The sequence below is a fragment of the Triticum urartu genome, chromosome 7A, assembly GCF_056163025.1.
Source record: "Triticum urartu cultivar PI428250 chromosome 7A, HENAU_Tu73, whole genome shotgun sequence".
NCBI classification, from domain to species: Eukaryota; Viridiplantae; Streptophyta; class Magnoliopsida; order Poales; family Poaceae; genus Triticum; species Triticum urartu.
In genome coordinates this window covers 696,877,956-696,894,153 of record NC_141879.1, presented here as the reverse complement: position 1 = coordinate 696,894,153, position 16,198 = coordinate 696,877,956, and the positions used below count along the sequence as shown (strand labels likewise).

General features: G+C 51.1%; 3 protein-coding genes across 3 annotated transcripts; all 3 read left to right on the top strand.

Annotated features, from left to right (window-relative positions):
- Positions 1-1,557: 1,557 nt before the first annotated feature.
- On the top strand, positions 1,558-2,370 carry LOC147961694 (transcription factor IBH1-like 1). The gene has a single exon (XM_087537299.1). It carries the CDS (start codon positions 1,612-1,614, stop codon positions 2,140-2,142), a length of 531 nt encoding a protein of 176 aa, XP_087393425.1. The 5' UTR covers positions 1,558-1,611; the 3' UTR covers positions 2,143-2,370.
- A 6,099-nt stretch (positions 2,371-8,469) lies between these two features.
- LOC147961693 (transcription factor IBH1-like 1) lies at positions 8,470-9,282 on the top strand. The gene has a single exon (XM_087537300.1). The coding sequence runs from the start codon at positions 8,524-8,526 to the stop codon at positions 9,052-9,054; it is 531 nt and encodes a 176-aa protein (XP_087393426.1). The 5' UTR covers positions 8,470-8,523; the 3' UTR covers positions 9,055-9,282.
- Positions 9,283-15,385: 6,103 nt separating this feature from the next.
- On the top strand, positions 15,386-16,198 carry LOC147961692 (transcription factor IBH1-like 1). Its single transcript, XM_087537298.1, has one exon. It carries the CDS (start codon positions 15,440-15,442, stop codon positions 15,968-15,970), a length of 531 nt encoding a protein of 176 aa, XP_087393424.1. The 5' UTR covers positions 15,386-15,439; the 3' UTR covers positions 15,971-16,198.

Here is a 16,198-nt window from a genome sequence, read left to right as displayed (position 1 = left end):
AGCTGTTGAAAAATGTATTGTCTGCCTTGAAGCTGTTAATATCAAAGGAGCCAGGTGCTGATGCAGGACCTGGGAACCTTGGAAGCCTTGGGATTGGCTTCTGGACATGAGGCCTGTGCTCAATATGATAATCAAACTGTGGACCTGCGGCAGACTCAGGAACAGAAGTGTCTGGCTCAGTAGCTTCGCTGTCCGCTGAAGCATTTGGTGGGGCGGGCTCCACATTGGCTTCAGTGTTTGTGGTGGCAGCCGCAACATTTTCTTCCTCCGCTTGTGTAGTTGGAGGAGCAAACCCAGGCACGTTCTCCTGGAGAACTGCATCTTGATGGAGCGGGGAAGTGGTTTCTGGTGGTGCTTCTTCATTGTCTTCGGCTGATGCAGCCGGAATTTCTGCAGTATGGACTTGAGGCCGTGGACCTTTGCGAAGCCTACGGAATGCAGACGACGCTTGTGGGGTCGGAGTGGGCTGGACCTCAAAGTCTTCTTCCTCCTGAGGGTGATCTGCCCATGACTCATCTTGTGCCATTGGCGTCAGAGGACGACCAATACTGACGAGTTCGCTTGTCTCAAGCTGAGGAAGGGCTGCATCATCTTGTACATTGTCTTGATGACCAATGTCTTCAGCAGCTATTGGGTCGGCTGCTGGTATGTCTTCAGCTTCAGGAGCCTCTGTGGGAGTAGGCTCATGAACTGTCAGTCGTCTTTCTGCATTGGGGTGAATGAGAGAGAGGGGTTCAACCATCAAGGGCTCTGTGGGAGCAGCCCGAGATTTCTTGATGTGAGACGTTGAGATGTCAGTGTACCTGCAATGGTGGGCATGTGTTGTGATGTACTCTAACGTGCGTATATTGCAAAACTCTCTTTCAACTTTTCAATCCATTTTTGTTTGACCATGACACCCGCGAAGCCAGCTGATCACCAGTAATTACATTACCATCATGCGCTTGGGGGACCTTAAGCTTGTGGGCATCTCACGCCGTACTTGTCGGTTGTACGTCCACGCGTAGCATAAGACAAAACATCATCATCAACATCATTATCATGGAAGAATATGAGCATGTCTAGCTGCGACATCAGGGCGATCGTAATTAAATGTAATGAGCATGTTAAAATTTGCCATACTTTTAAGCTTCAAGTCGCCGACATGCGGATCTTTTTTTTTGAATAAAAGAGGTTTTCCTCCGATTTCATTAACGAAATCAAAAACAGGCAGAGTCTAGTAGTCTCAGACAACGCACCCCAGGAATACAACACAAGTTCTAGATCCCTGACCCCCCCCCCCCCCTCGATCACCAGGGCAAGGAGTCAACCCTTACAACCATCGCCAAAACCTAACCGAGCTATTAAGCCGACCAGTTTGAAAAACACAATTCGACACAAAGAAGAAGGAAGCCGGATCTAGCACTGCAGAAAATGTTATTATCGACAACAACGGCAAAAATCGTTCATGCATGTGTGAGAAATTATGAATCAGCTACCGGTGATAGACTAGTCCTATTTAAGCAGGAGGAGCGCCCCTGTTTCTGGTACTAATTACTACAGCAAGTACATCTTGTGTCTGCCCAAGCAAAGAGAAGACATCTTACAAAAAGTCAAAAGAGAAGAGAAGCCATGCAAGGCCCTAGCACCAGCATCAAGTCCTTCAAGCAGGAGTTCCTCAAGAACCTCCTCCCAAGCCTCCAGCTCCAAGCACGCACGAGCACAACCTTCCGCGGCGCCACGAGCCTCCACGAGAGGAAGCGCGCCGTCAAGTCCTCCGTGGACGTCGCCATGGCGGCTGCGCATGGAGGCGGAGCGAGGTGGCCCAAGGCCATCTTGGCACCGGCGTCCAGCGCGTGCAAGGTGCAGAGGTGTAGGAGGACCGTGAGGAGGTGCTGCCGCCGTAAGAGGTACTTGGGGAGATCAGGCCGCGCCGGTGGTGGCGACACTCCGGGGAGGCTGGTGAGCAGCAGGACCATGGCACTGAGGGAGGTGATACCGGGAGGCCGGAACTCCACCGTCGACGAGGCCACTCTGTTACGCGAGGCCATGGACTACGCCATGCACCTGCGCGCTCAGGTCGACGTGCTCCGCTGGCTCTCGAAAACCGTGCAAACATCTAGCTCCAGTGACTCTAACCGTGCACTGCCAAAGGAGGCATGATTAAGGTACCAGGTGGTGGCTTGTCAATGCTTCTGCGAACAGAAGGACAAGCTACGCACAACATATTGCCCCTTGTGAAAAGTGGTGAAAAGTTACTTATTTAAAGATATTAGAGTGTGTGAAAAGTTACTTATTTAGATCATGCGTGCATGTGCAGTTTAAATGCAAGGTCTGCTTTTGCATTAGTCAGGAAATCTGCAGAACCTGAAACAACTTGCAGTGCTCACTCATTTAAAGGAGAAGGCCACAAGTGCTCGTACATAGGCTCCAAATGAAGGTCACTGTCTTGTCACTACGGAAACAAATGGTAAAATTCTAAAATCCAAAATTAATAAGTATGTAAATAACTGAGACCTGGCATATGTATGCTGCGTATTACTGCAGTACACCCGAAACAGCTATATGGAAAACAGCTAGGAAATTAAGTCTAATAAAATTCATGGGCAAGGATGTAGCTAGTGACAGGAAATTGTACCAAAGCCTACTATAAAAATATTGCACACATATAAGGTCTTCTTTGTTTCATAGGATAGGAATCATAGTTTTAAACAGCGCGCTAAGCATCTTAGAGGCGGACCTCTTCAAATGCTATAGCGCGCTATTTAAAATGTTTGTTTATTTGTTTGGACCAAAGTCTCTTAGCGCAAGACCTTTTGTAAACGCTATAGCGGGCTATTTAAAATAGTGATAGGAATAGAAAAAAAACAAAGAATAATAGATGTCATGCATCTCAATTCTTATAGGAAAAATGTCATTTGATTCACCGCTTTTGGAGTAGTGTCTACAAGATAATCGTTTCCTAACGCCTCCCAAATCTAATTAACATATTTGTAGTAGTGTGCACATATGGCCCAATATATATTTCATATTTCCTAAAAACATGACTTTAACAAAATAAAATGAGAGGAATTGTCTTGAGTACTATCTGCCATGACTAGCATACTCGGAGATAAATTATGTGGGCACAACGGATGAATATCCTATCGTTATCTGATTCTGGCTATATGATCACTATGAACCACGGTTGATGGAAACTATATATAGGCACCAACACTTGATGGGGAGCTCGAAAAAGAATAAATGTCATAACAGCTCATCAACAAGGTGGATGGCGACGAGTAATTGGTTTTTTGTACTTTTTCTTTAGGTTTGCTTGAGTTTGTACCAAACTTTTAAATCGCGGACGAAAATTGCGCGATCGCTGGCTGGAAGCCTTCCCGCGACGCGATGCCTTAAAAAACGCGATATGTGGCTAATCACGCGATCGCTGCGCGAAACGGCGCAAAACTCATTTGCGCTCGCTGCAATTTCGCTGGGACGGGCTGAAACAGAGGCCCAACAAGAGCCAGGCCCACATTTGCCCCGATGGAGAGGACAGAGGAGCAGCTCATCCAGAAAACCTAACTCATCGCTATCCCCATTCCCTTCTCAGCTGCTGCGGCGGCTGCGCGGTTCTTCCCAGCTGCGCTCGGTGGGCCGGCGGCTGCTTCGCCGGAAGTCGGATGCACTGATGTGCGAGGCAGCAAAGCGGAGACCAGAGCACCTGGCAGGAGCCGCAACCTACACTGCTGTCGTAACGCCAACGCTGCGACCGGCGACGAAGGCCTCTGCAGGACGACGTCGATGTGTCCACACTCCATAATGATAGCTCAGTCTCACACGGTTCCAACTCGCAGTATATCTCCAGGAGGTACAGGATTGCTCTGATCCTCTCTAATCTCTATCGTTTGTTGATTCAATACAAGCAAGCATGTCAGCCTATTGGTATTGCACGACTTGTAGGTTGTAGCTTAGATTTTCAACACTGCTTCCAAGAAAATCCTCTGTTTTCTGCTGAAAATCCTAAATTTCTTTAGACAAACATGCATATGTACTGTTCCCGCTAAATGGCATAGCGGCCGTAGCGTTTTGAAGAGCCAGCCGCTAAACCCTTTTGGCCGCGATCTTAAACTTTGGTTTGTACCAGCACTTTTTCGACCAAGTGAGCTTATTGTACTTGGTCAATACTAGCACTAGTACAGTTAAGGTAATTACATACACTTCAAAAAAAACTATCGCACACACAGATGTGAATCATTGTCTTGCATGGTTTGCTAGAGGTGTGTTACTGTCACACATGCTACGGATAAACATGCGCGGTAGGGTGCTAATTTTGTAAAAGCAATCATATGCGATGCACGGACTTCTTTTTAAACTCTTACCGTAGAAGAATTGCTTTACGGTATTTCAATTATATTAAAAAAAGTATATACAAAGGAAGTCCAGAATACATCATAAATCACCCAATACCAGCTCTATCAAAATTAATCATGGACTACAGATTGTTACTAATTCAGGACTGAAGCTTGTTGGCCTTGACTTGTTTAGCTCTCAGCATTGAATAATAGAGTCCTTCTTTCAAATAGGAATTCCAGCTGATAGGATGAGCAGGCACTTGCTTAAAGATCTTATCATTTCTGACCATCCATGTACTCCAGCATCCCATGACGATGATGTCTAATGTCAAATCTATAGGAAGGACTAAGAGCAACTCCAATGGAGCGATCCATTTCGTACGCCCGTGTCCGTTTGGGTCGGCGCGGACAAAAGTGGCGGCCCAACGCGCCGACCCAAACGGACGCGCGTCCATTTTTCGTCCGCGGGCGACCCATTTCAGGCTCAATTTTGAGCCGGATTTGCGTCGGTGCGGACACGAGACGGACGCGCGCGCCTACTCCTCTTCCCGGGCCCGCCTGTCGGTGGCAGCCACCATCATTTCCCCTCATTTTCTCCAAAAACGCTCCCGCCCGCGTGCGCCCCCGCCCCCCGACCAGCCATGGAGGACGCCATCGACCTCGACCTCGACGCCGCCGCCGGCCTCGCCTCCCTCGCCTCGTCCGGCGCCGTCGCCCCCTCCGGGAAAGGCAAGCCTCGTGCCCCGCGCAAGACCGCCGCGGCAACCAAGCCGAAGAAGGCGCTGACGCCCGAACAACGGGCAAGCGAGTCGGCCAAGATGAAGGGCCGGAGGCATGCCGCGGACGCGAGGGATGAGGCCGCTGCGCAGTCGCCGCCGTCGCTGCCGCGCAGCAGGAGTTCACCAACGCCCGCGTCGCCGCAGCAACGAGGGAGGCGCTCTACATGCTTGGGGTAAACCCTAGCCAGCACAACCTCATCCAAGCCGCCGTTGCCGCGGCCAGCACCGGCTCGTCGGCGTTTCCTCGGATGGTGATGCCCGACTCACCCTGCGCATCGGCTTGCAACCCGGTCCCCGGCTTCCACGTCTACCCACAGGCCTCCCGCCTCTCCGGGGAGTGCTCACCCGACGTGAGCGTGGTTGCGCCTTGCACGCCCGCGCCCGTGCCCATCGACCTCAACGCCACCCGGTGGTCGGTGGCTCGTCGTCTGGAGGCATGAGGAAATGCGTGCGACAGACGCCGGCCGGCGGTCTCCCGGACGCCCGTAACCTGTTCGAGGAAATGTCGTCCGCCGTCGACGAGGACTTCATGCAACACCTCATCTTCGAGGGTGGTGCGCCGGGCGCTGGCTACGATCCAGAGGAGACGCAAAGCCAGGACGGCCACGGGGCGTTCACGCCGGCCGCTGGCTATGATCCCGATCAGGCGGCCTTCATGCGTGATCAGGTCGGCATCGACCTGGACGGCTTCCCCCTCGACCACGAGTTCCCGAAGGACTATGGGCTAGAGGAAGATGACGAGTGCGACATTGAAGTGGAGCCTTTGTTCGAGGACGAGCTCGCCAACCAAACCGCCGGTCCTAAGCCGAAGCGCAAGAGCAAGCGCACGAAGGCGTACACAGCTGTCGAGGACAAACTTCTTTGTGAGTGTTGGCGAGACATTGGACAAGACCCAAAGACGGGCGCCGAGCAAAAGCATTCGACCTTTTGGACTCGTGCGCACCGCGAGTTTCATGAGCGCAAGAAGTTTCCACCTTACCAATTTGTGAGCACGCGCGGGTGGGTCTCCATTTCCAAGCGGTGGAGGGTGATCCAACAAGAGTGCAACAAGTTTTGCGCCACCCTTAAGAGCGTCAAGGTCCGCCCCGTGAGCGGCATCGGCGTGCAAGACATGGTATGCTAGCAAGCCGCCCTCTTTTGTGCCATCAAGATCACTTGCTCATATGCTTGCATGGAAACATTTTGTAAGCATTTCAAGCTTTAGAGGCATTCAAGGTTCAACACAATGGCAAGTGCTTCAACCTCTCCCATTGCTATCGGGTCATCAAGGACGAAGAGAAGTTCAAGGCACAATATGCCGCGCTCAAGGCACGTGGGGGGAAGCGCGCCGTGGAGGATGTTGGGGAGGGCGAGCCGGCACGGCCGCGGGGGAAGACCAACTCCAAGGAGGACAAGCGAGATGCGGCCACCAACGCCTTGAACGCGAGCGTGGACGGCATGATGAATAAGAAGGACTCAAGAGAGGAGGAGCGCCGGCGTTTCAAGGCGGAGCAAATGGATGCTTTCATGGAGATCCAAAGGAGGAGGCTTGATCTTGACGCCGAGAAGCAAGCCAAGATGTTCGAGCTCGAGGCGGAGAAGCAAGCCAAGATGCTAGAGATCGAGGCCGCCAACGCCAAGACAAAGGCGAAAGAAGTGGCTCTTGCAAGCATGATGACCGGGGTGGAGATCATGAAGGTGGATCTCAACGCCTTATCGCCAAGGAAGAGGTCGTGGTTCGAGAAGATGCAGGCCGACATGCTCAAGTTCGACGACGAGTGATCTATGGCGTCGAGGGGCCATCTTTTTGTATGCCGGCAGGTGTGCCGGCATGACTACGAGAGCCGTGATGGCGTGGTCGAACTCAAGTCCCACCATTTTTTGTGTGCTGACATGTGTGCCAGCATGAACTGTGGTGTTTTCTGAATCCGGCATTGTATGCCGGCGCTGGCATGAGACATGGCTGCTGGCATGATCGGCCGCAGGCGTTTTTTATTTAAAAGTTGAATGCGGACATGAAATGGGTCGGCGTGTTGGACGCATTGCCGATCCTAATGCAAAACTGGGAGGACGGCAGGCGGGCGGCCGATCCAAACAGACAAAAAACGGATAAATGCGACGTCCGTTTGGGTCGCCCCATTGGAGTTGCTCTAAGCTGGCCAGGCAAATTTCATCGTAACTTGAGAGTCCTCTTTTCTTATTGGGGGCGATGGTATTCCAACAGTGCATGGCAAAACTGCAGTCCCAATGGATATCTCTTCCGTGTGCTCATTGCACAGCACGGACCTATCACAAACAGGAAGCAAGAAACAAAATAATTTACGCAGCGGCCAATGTCCCAGACATTTCGTTGTCAAGAATATGTGTGTGCGTCTTGTGTTTACCTCTCCCAGAGCTCCCGTGTCTCCAACTTTGAAGACCCATTTTTTTCTGGTGCTGGGGACCATGACACGGGAGCCAGCTCACTGATTATGTTTGTTATTATTATTATTTTCATCATCATGCGCTTGAGACTTTGGAAGATCTTGTGGGCATCTCGTATCATACTTGCCCATCTTGTATCCATGCACGCAACGACAACACACAATGATACTACACGTAGTAAACACACATGGAATGTGAGACGTTGAGATGTCAGTGTACCTGCAATGGTGGGCATGTGTTGTGATGTACTCTAACGTGCGTATATTGCAAAACTCTCTTTCAACTTTTCAATCCATTTTTGTTTGACCATGACACCCGCGAAGCCAGCTGATCACCAGTAATTACATTACCATCATGCGCTTGGGGGACCTTAAGCTTGTGGGCATCTCACGCCGTACTTGTCGGTTGTACGTCCACGCGTAGCATAAGACAAAACATCATCATCAACATCATTATCATGGAAGAATATGAGCATGTCTAGCTGCGACATCAGGGCGATCGTAATTAAATGTAATGAGCATGTTAAAATTTGCCATACTTTTAAGCTTCAAGTCGCCGACATGCGGATCTTTTTTTTTGAATAAAAGAGGTTTTCCTCCGATTTCATTAACGAAATCAAAAACAGGCAGAGTCTAGTAGTCTCAGACAACGCACCCCAGGAATACAACACAAGTTCTAGATCCCTGACCCCCCCCCCCCTCGATCACCAGGGCAAGGAGTCAACCCTTACAACCATCGCCAAAACCTAACCGAGCTATTAAGCCGACCAGTTTGAAAAACACAATTCGACACAAAGAAGAAGGAAGCCGGATCTAGCACTGCAGAAAATGTTATTATCGACAACAACGGCAAAAATCGTTCATGCATGTGTGAGAAATTATGAATCAGCTACCGGTGATAGACTAGTCCTATTTAAGCAGGAGGAGCGCCCCTGTTTCTGGTACTAATTACTACAGCAAGTACATCTTGTGTCTGCCCAAGCAAAGAGAAGACATCTTACAAAAAGTCAAAAGAGAAGAGAAGCCATGCAAGGCCCTAGCACCAGCATCAAGTCCTTCAAGCAGGAGTTCCTCAAGAACCTCCTCCCAAGCCTCCAGCTCCAAGCACGCACGAGCACAACCTTCCGCGGCGCCACGAGCCTCCACGAGAGGAAGCGCGCCGTCAAGTCCTCCGTGGACGTCGCCATGGCGGCTGCGCATGGAGGCGGAGCGAGGTGGCCCAAGGCCATCTTGGCACCGGCGTCCAGCGCGTGCAAGGTGCAGAGGTGTAGGAGGACCGTGAGGAGGTGCTGCCGCCGTAAGAGGTACTTGGGGAGATCAGGCCGCGCCGGTGGTGGCGACACTCCGGGGAGGCTGGTGAGCAGCAGGACCATGGCACTGAGGGAGGTGATACCGGGAGGCCGGAACTCCACCGTCGACGAGGCCACTCTGTTACGCGAGGCCATGGACTACGCCATGCACCTGCGCGCTCAGGTCGACGTGCTCCGCTGGCTCTCGAAAACCGTGCAAACATCTAGCTCCAGTGACTCTAACCGTGCACTGCCAAAGGAGGCATGATTAAGGTACCAGGTGGTGGCTTGTCAATGCTTCTGCGAACAGAAGGACAAGCTACGCACAACATATTGCCCCTTGTGAAAAGTGGTGAAAAGTTACTTATTTAAAGATATTAGAGTGTGTGAAAAGTTACTTATTTAGATCATGCGTGCATGTGCAGTTTAAATGCAAGGTCTGCTTTTGCATTAGTCAGGAAATCTGCAGAACCTGAAACAACTTGCAGTGCTCACTCATTTAAAGGAGAAGGCCACAAGTGCTCGTACATAGGCTCCAAATGAAGGTCACTGTCTTGTCACTACGGAAACAAATGGTAAAATTCTAAAATCCAAAATTAATAAGTATGTAAATAACTGAGACCTGGCATATGTATGCTGCGTATTACTGCAGTACACCCGAAACAGCTATATGGAAAACAGCTAGGAAATTAAGTCTAATAAAATTCATGGGCAAGGATGTAGCTAGTGACAGGAAATTGTACCAAAGCCTACTATAAAAATATTGCACACATATAAGGTCTTCTTTGTTTCATAGGATAGGAATCATAGTTTTAAACAGCGCGCTAAGCATCTTAGAGGCGGACCTCTTCAAATGCTATAGCGCGCTATTTAAAATGTTTGTTTATTTGTTTGGACCAAAGTCTCTTAGCGCAAGACCTTTTGTAAACGCTATAGCGGGCTATTTAAAATAGTGATAGGAATAGAAAAAAAACAAAGAATAATAGATGTCATGCATCTCAATTCTTATAGGAAAAATGTCATTTGATTCACCGCTTTTGGAGTAGTGTCTACAAGATAATCGTTTCCTAACGCCTCCCAAATCTAATTAACATATTTGTAGTAGTGTGCACATATGGCCCAATATATATTTCATATTTCCTAAAAACATGACTTTAACAAAATAAAATGAGAGGAATTGTCTTGAGTACTATCTGCCATGACTAGCATACTCGGAGATAAATTATGTGGGCACAACGGATGAATATCCTATCGTTATCTGATTCTGGCTATATGATCACTATGAACCACGGTTGATGGAAACTATATATAGGCACCAACACTTGATGGGGAGCTCGAAAAAGAATAAATGTCATAACAGCTCATCAACAAGGTGGATGGCGACGAGTAATTGGTTTTTTGTACTTTTTCTTTAGGTTTGCTTGAGTTTGTACCAAACTTTTAAATCGCGGACGAAAATTGCGCGATCGCTGGCTGGAAGCCTTCCCGCGACGCGATGCCTTAAAAAACGCGATATGTGGCTAATCACGCGATCGCTGCGCGAAACGGCGCAAAACTCATTTGCGCTCGCTGCAATTTCGCTGGGACGGGCTGAAACAGAGGCCCAACAAGAGCCAGGCCCACATTTGCCCCGATGGAGAGGACAGAGGAGCAGCTCATCCAGAAAACCTAACTCATCGCTATCCCCATTCCCTTCTCAGCTGCTGCGGCGGCTGCGCGGTTCTTCCCAGCTGCGCTCGGTGGGCCGGCGGCTGCTTCGCCGGAAGTCGGATGCACTGATGTGCGAGGCAGCAAAGCGGAGACCAGAGCACCTGGCAGGAGCCGCAACCTACACTGCTGTCGTAACGCCAACGCTGCGACCGGCGACGAAGGCCTCTGCAGGACGACGTCGATGTGTCCACACTCCATAATGATAGCTCAGTCTCACACGGTTCCAACTCGCAGTATATCTCCAGGAGGTACAGGATTGCTCTGATCCTCTCTAATCTCTATCGTTTGTTGATTCAATACAAGCAAGCATGTCAGCCTATTGGTATTGCACGACTTGTAGGTTGTAGCTTAGATTTTCAACACTGCTTCCAAGAAAATCCTCTGTTTTCTGCTGAAAATCCTAAATTTCTTTAGACAAACATGCATATGTACTGTTCCCGCTAAATGGCATAGCGGCCGTAGCGTTTTGAAGAGCCAGCCGCTAAACCCTTTTGGCCGCGATCTTAAACTTTGGTTTGTACCAGCACTTTTTCGACCAAGTGAGCTTATTGTACTTGGTCAATACTAGCACTAGTACAGTTAAGGTAATTACATACACTTCAAAAAAAACTATCGCACACACAGATGTGAATCATTGTCTTGCATGGTTTGCTAGAGGTGTGTTACTGTCACACATGCTACGGATAAACATGCGCGGTAGGGTGCTAATTTTGTAAAAGCAATCATATGCGATGCACGGACTTCTTTTTAAACTCTTACCGTAGAAGAATTGCTTTACGGTATTTCAATTATATTAAAAAAAGTATATACAAAGGAAGTCCAGAATACATCATAAATCACCCAATACCAGCTCTATCAAAATTAATCATGGACTACAGATTGTTACTAATTCAGGACTGAAGCTTGTTGGCCTTGACTTGTTTAGCTCTCAGCATTGAATAATAGAGTCCTTCTTTCAAATAGGAATTCCAGCTGATAGGATGAGCAGGCACTTGCTTAAAGATCTTATCATTTCTGACCATCCATGTACTCCAGCATCCCATGACGATGATGTCTAATGTCAAATCTATAGGAAGGACTAAGAGCAACTCCAATGGAGCGATCCATTTCGTACGCCCGTGTCCGTTTGGGTCGGCGCGGACAAAAGTGGCGGCCCAACGCGCCGACCCAAACGGACGCGCGTCCATTTTTCGTCCGCGGGCGACCCATTTCAGGCTCAATTTTGAGCCGGATTTGCGTCGGTGCGGACACGAGACGGACGCGCGCGCCTACTCCTCTTCCCGGGCCCGCCTGTCGGTGGCAGCCACCATCATTTCCCCTCATTTTCTCCAAAAACGCTCCCGCCCGCGTGCGCCCCCGCCCCCCGACCAGCCATGGAGGACGCCATCGACCTCGACCTCGACGCCGCCGCCGGCCTCGCCTCCCTCGCCTCGTCCGGCGCCGTCGCCCCCTCCGGGAAAGGCAAGCCTCGTGCCCCGCGCAAGACCGCCGCGGCAACCAAGCCGAAGAAGGCGCTGACGCCCGAACAACGGGCAAGCGAGTCGGCCAAGATGAAGGGCCGGAGGCATGCCGCGGACGCGAGGGATGAGGCCGCTGCGCAGTCGCCGCCGTCGCTGCCGCGCAGCAGGAGTTCACCAACGCCCGCGTCGCCGCAGCAACGAGGGAGGCGCTCTACATGCTTGGGGTAAACCCTAGCCAGCACAACCTCATCCAAGCCGCCGTTGCCGCGGCCAGCACCGGCTCGTCGGCGTTTCCTCGGATGGTGATGCCCGACTCACCCTGCGCATCGGCTTGCAACCCGGTCCCCGGCTTCCACGTCTACCCACAGGCCTCCCGCCTCTCCGGGGAGTGCTCACCCGACGTGAGCGTGGTTGCGCCTTGCACGCCCGCGCCCGTGCCCATCGACCTCAACGCCACCCGGTGGTCGGTGGCTCGTCGTCTGGAGGCATGAGGAAATGCGTGCGACAGACGCCGGCCGGCGGTCTCCCGGACGCCCGTAACCTGTTCGAGGAAATGTCGTCCGCCGTCGACGAGGACTTCATGCAACACCTCATCTTCGAGGGTGGTGCGCCGGGCGCTGGCTACGATCCAGAGGAGACGCAAAGCCAGGACGGCCACGGGGCGTTCACGCCGGCCGCTGGCTATGATCCCGATCAGGCGGCCTTCATGCGTGATCAGGTCGGCATCGACCTGGACGGCTTCCCCCTCGACCACGAGTTCCCGAAGGACTATGGGCTAGAGGAAGATGACGAGTGCGACATTGAAGTGGAGCCTTTGTTCGAGGACGAGCTCGCCAACCAAACCGCCGGTCCTAAGCCGAAGCGCAAGAGCAAGCGCACGAAGGCGTACACAGCTGTCGAGGACAAACTTCTTTGTGAGTGTTGGCGAGACATTGGACAAGACCCAAAGACGGGCGCCGAGCAAAAGCATTCGACCTTTTGGACTCGTGCGCACCGCGAGTTTCATGAGCGCAAGAAGTTTCCACCTTACCAATTTGTGAGCACGCGCGGGTGGGTCTCCATTTCCAAGCGGTGGAGGGTGATCCAACAAGAGTGCAACAAGTTTTGCGCCACCCTTAAGAGCGTCAAGGTCCGCCCCGTGAGCGGCATCGGCGTGCAAGACATGGTATGCTAGCAAGCCGCCCTCTTTTGTGCCATCAAGATCACTTGCTCATATGCTTGCATGGAAACATTTTGTAAGCATTTCAAGCTTTAGAGGCATTCAAGGTTCAACACAATGGCAAGTGCTTCAACCTCTCCCATTGCTATCGGGTCATCAAGGACGAAGAGAAGTTCAAGGCACAATATGCCGCGCTCAAGGCACGTGGGGGGAAGCGCGCCGTGGAGGATGTTGGGGAGGGCGAGCCGGCACGGCCGCGGGGGAAGACCAACTCCAAGGAGGACAAGCGAGATGCGGCCACCAACGCCTTGAACGCGAGCGTGGACGGCATGATGAATAAGAAGGACTCAAGAGAGGAGGAGCGCCGGCGTTTCAAGGCGGAGCAAATGGATGCTTTCATGGAGATCCAAAGGAGGAGGCTTGATCTTGACGCCGAGAAGCAAGCCAAGATGTTCGAGCTCGAGGCGGAGAAGCAAGCCAAGATGCTAGAGATCGAGGCCGCCAACGCCAAGACAAAGGCGAAAGAAGTGGCTCTTGCAAGCATGATGACCGGGGTGGAGATCATGAAGGTGGATCTCAACGCCTTATCGCCAAGGAAGAGGTCGTGGTTCGAGAAGATGCAGGCCGACATGCTCAAGTTCGACGACGAGTGATCTATGGCGTCGAGGGGCCATCTTTTTGTATGCCGGCAGGTGTGCCGGCATGACTACGAGAGCCGTGATGGCGTGGTCGAACTCAAGTCCCACCATTTTTTGTGTGCTGACATGTGTGCCAGCATGAACTGTGGTGTTTTCTGAATCCGGCATTGTATGCCGGCGCTGGCATGAGACATGGCTGCTGGCATGATCGGCCGCAGGCGTTTTTTATTTAAAAGTTGAATGCGGACATGAAATGGGTCGGCGTGTTGGACGCATTGCCGATCCTAATGCAAAACTGGGAGGACGGCAGGCGGGCGGCCGATCCAAACAGACAAAAAACGGATAAATGCGACGTCCGTTTGGGTCGCCCCATTGGAGTTGCTCTAAGCTGGCCAGGCAAATTTCATCGTAACTTGAGAGTCCTCTTTTCTTATTGGGGGCGATGGTATTCCAACAGTGCATGGCAAAACTGCAGTCCCAATGGATATCTCTTCCGTGTGCTCATTGCACAGCACGGACCTATCACAAACAGGAAGCAAGAAACAAAATAATTTACGCAGCGGCCAATGTCCCAGACATTTCGTTGTCAAGAATATGTGTGTGCGTCTTGTGTTTACCTCTCCCAGAGCTCCCGTGTCTCCAACTTTGAAGACCCATTTTTTTCTGGTGCTGGGGACCATGACACGGGAGCCAGCTCACTGATTATGTTTGTTATTATTATTATTTTCATCATCATGCGCTTGAGACTTTGGAAGATCTTGTGGGCATCTCGTATCATACTTGCCCATCTTGTATCCATGCACGCAACGACAACACACAATGATACTACACGTAGTAAACACACATGGAATGTGAGACGTTGAGATGTCAGTGTACCTGCAATGGTGGGCATGTGTTGTGATGTACTCTAACGTGCGTATATTGCAAAACTCTCTTTCAACTTTTCAATCCATTTTTGTTTGACCATGACACCCGCGAAGCCAGCTGATCACCAGTAATTACATTACCATCATGCGCTTGGGGGACCTTAAGCTTGTGGGCATCTCACGCCGTACTTGTCGGTTGTACGTCCACGCGTAGCATAAGACAAAACATCATCATCAACATCATTATCATGGAAGAATATGAGCATGTCTAGCTGCGACATCAGGGCGATCGTAATTAAATGTAATGAGCATGTTAAAATTTGCCATACTTTTAAGCTTCAAGTCGCCGACATGCGGATCTTTTTTTTTGAATAAAAGAGGTTTTCCTCCGATTTCATTAACGAAATCAAAAACAGGCAGAGTCTAGTAGTCTCAGACAACGCACCCCAGGAATACAACACAAGTTCTAGATCCCTGACCCCCCCCCCCCCCCCTCGATCACCAGGGCAAGGAGTCAACCCTTACAACCATCGCCAAAACCTAACCGAGCTATTAAGCCGACCAGTTTGAAAAACACAATTCGACACAAAGAAGAAGGAAGCCGGATCTAGCACTGCAGAAAATGTTATTATCGACAACAACGGCAAAAATCGTTCATGCATGTGTGAGAAATTATGAATCAGCTACCGGTGATAGACTAGTCCTATTTAAGCAGGAGGAGCGCCCCTGTTTCTGGTACTAATTACTACAGCAAGTACATCTTGTGTCTGCCCAAGCAAAGAGAAGACATCTTACAAAAAGTCAAAAGAGAAGAGAAGCCATGCAAGGCCCTAGCACCAGCATCAAGTCCTTCAAGCAGGAGTTCCTCAAGAACCTCCTCCCAAGCCTCCAGCTCCAAGCACGCACGAGCACAACCTTCCGCGGCGCCACGAGCCTCCACGAGAGGAAGCGCGCCGTCAAGTCCTCCGTGGACGTCGCCATGGCGGCTGCGCATGGAGGCGGAGCGAGGTGGCCCAAGGCCATCTTGGCACCGGCGTCCAGCGCGTGCAAGGTGCAGAGGTGTAGGAGGACCGTGAGGAGGTGCTGCCGCCGTAAGAGGTACTTGGGGAGATCAGGCCGCGCCGGTGGTGGCGACACTCCGGGGAGGCTGGTGAGCAGCAGGACCATGGCACTGAGGGAGGTGATACCGGGAGGCCGGAACTCCACCGTCGACGAGGCCACTCTGTTACGCGAGGCCATGGACTACGCCATGCACCTGCGCGCTCAGGTCGACGTGCTCCGCTGGCTCTCGAAAACCGTGCAAACATCTAGCTCCAGTGACTCTAACCGTGCACTGCCAAAGGAGGCATGATTAAGGTACCAGGTGGTGGCTTGTCAATGCTTCTGCGAACAGAAGGACAAGCTACGCACAACATATTGCCCCTTGTGAAAAGTGGTGAAAAGTTACTTATTTAAAGATATTAGAGTGTGTGAAAAGTTACTTATTTAGATCATGCGTGCATGTGCAGTTTAAATGCAAGGTCTGCTTTTGCATTAGTCAGGAAATCTGCAGAACCTGAAACAACTTGCAGTGCTCACT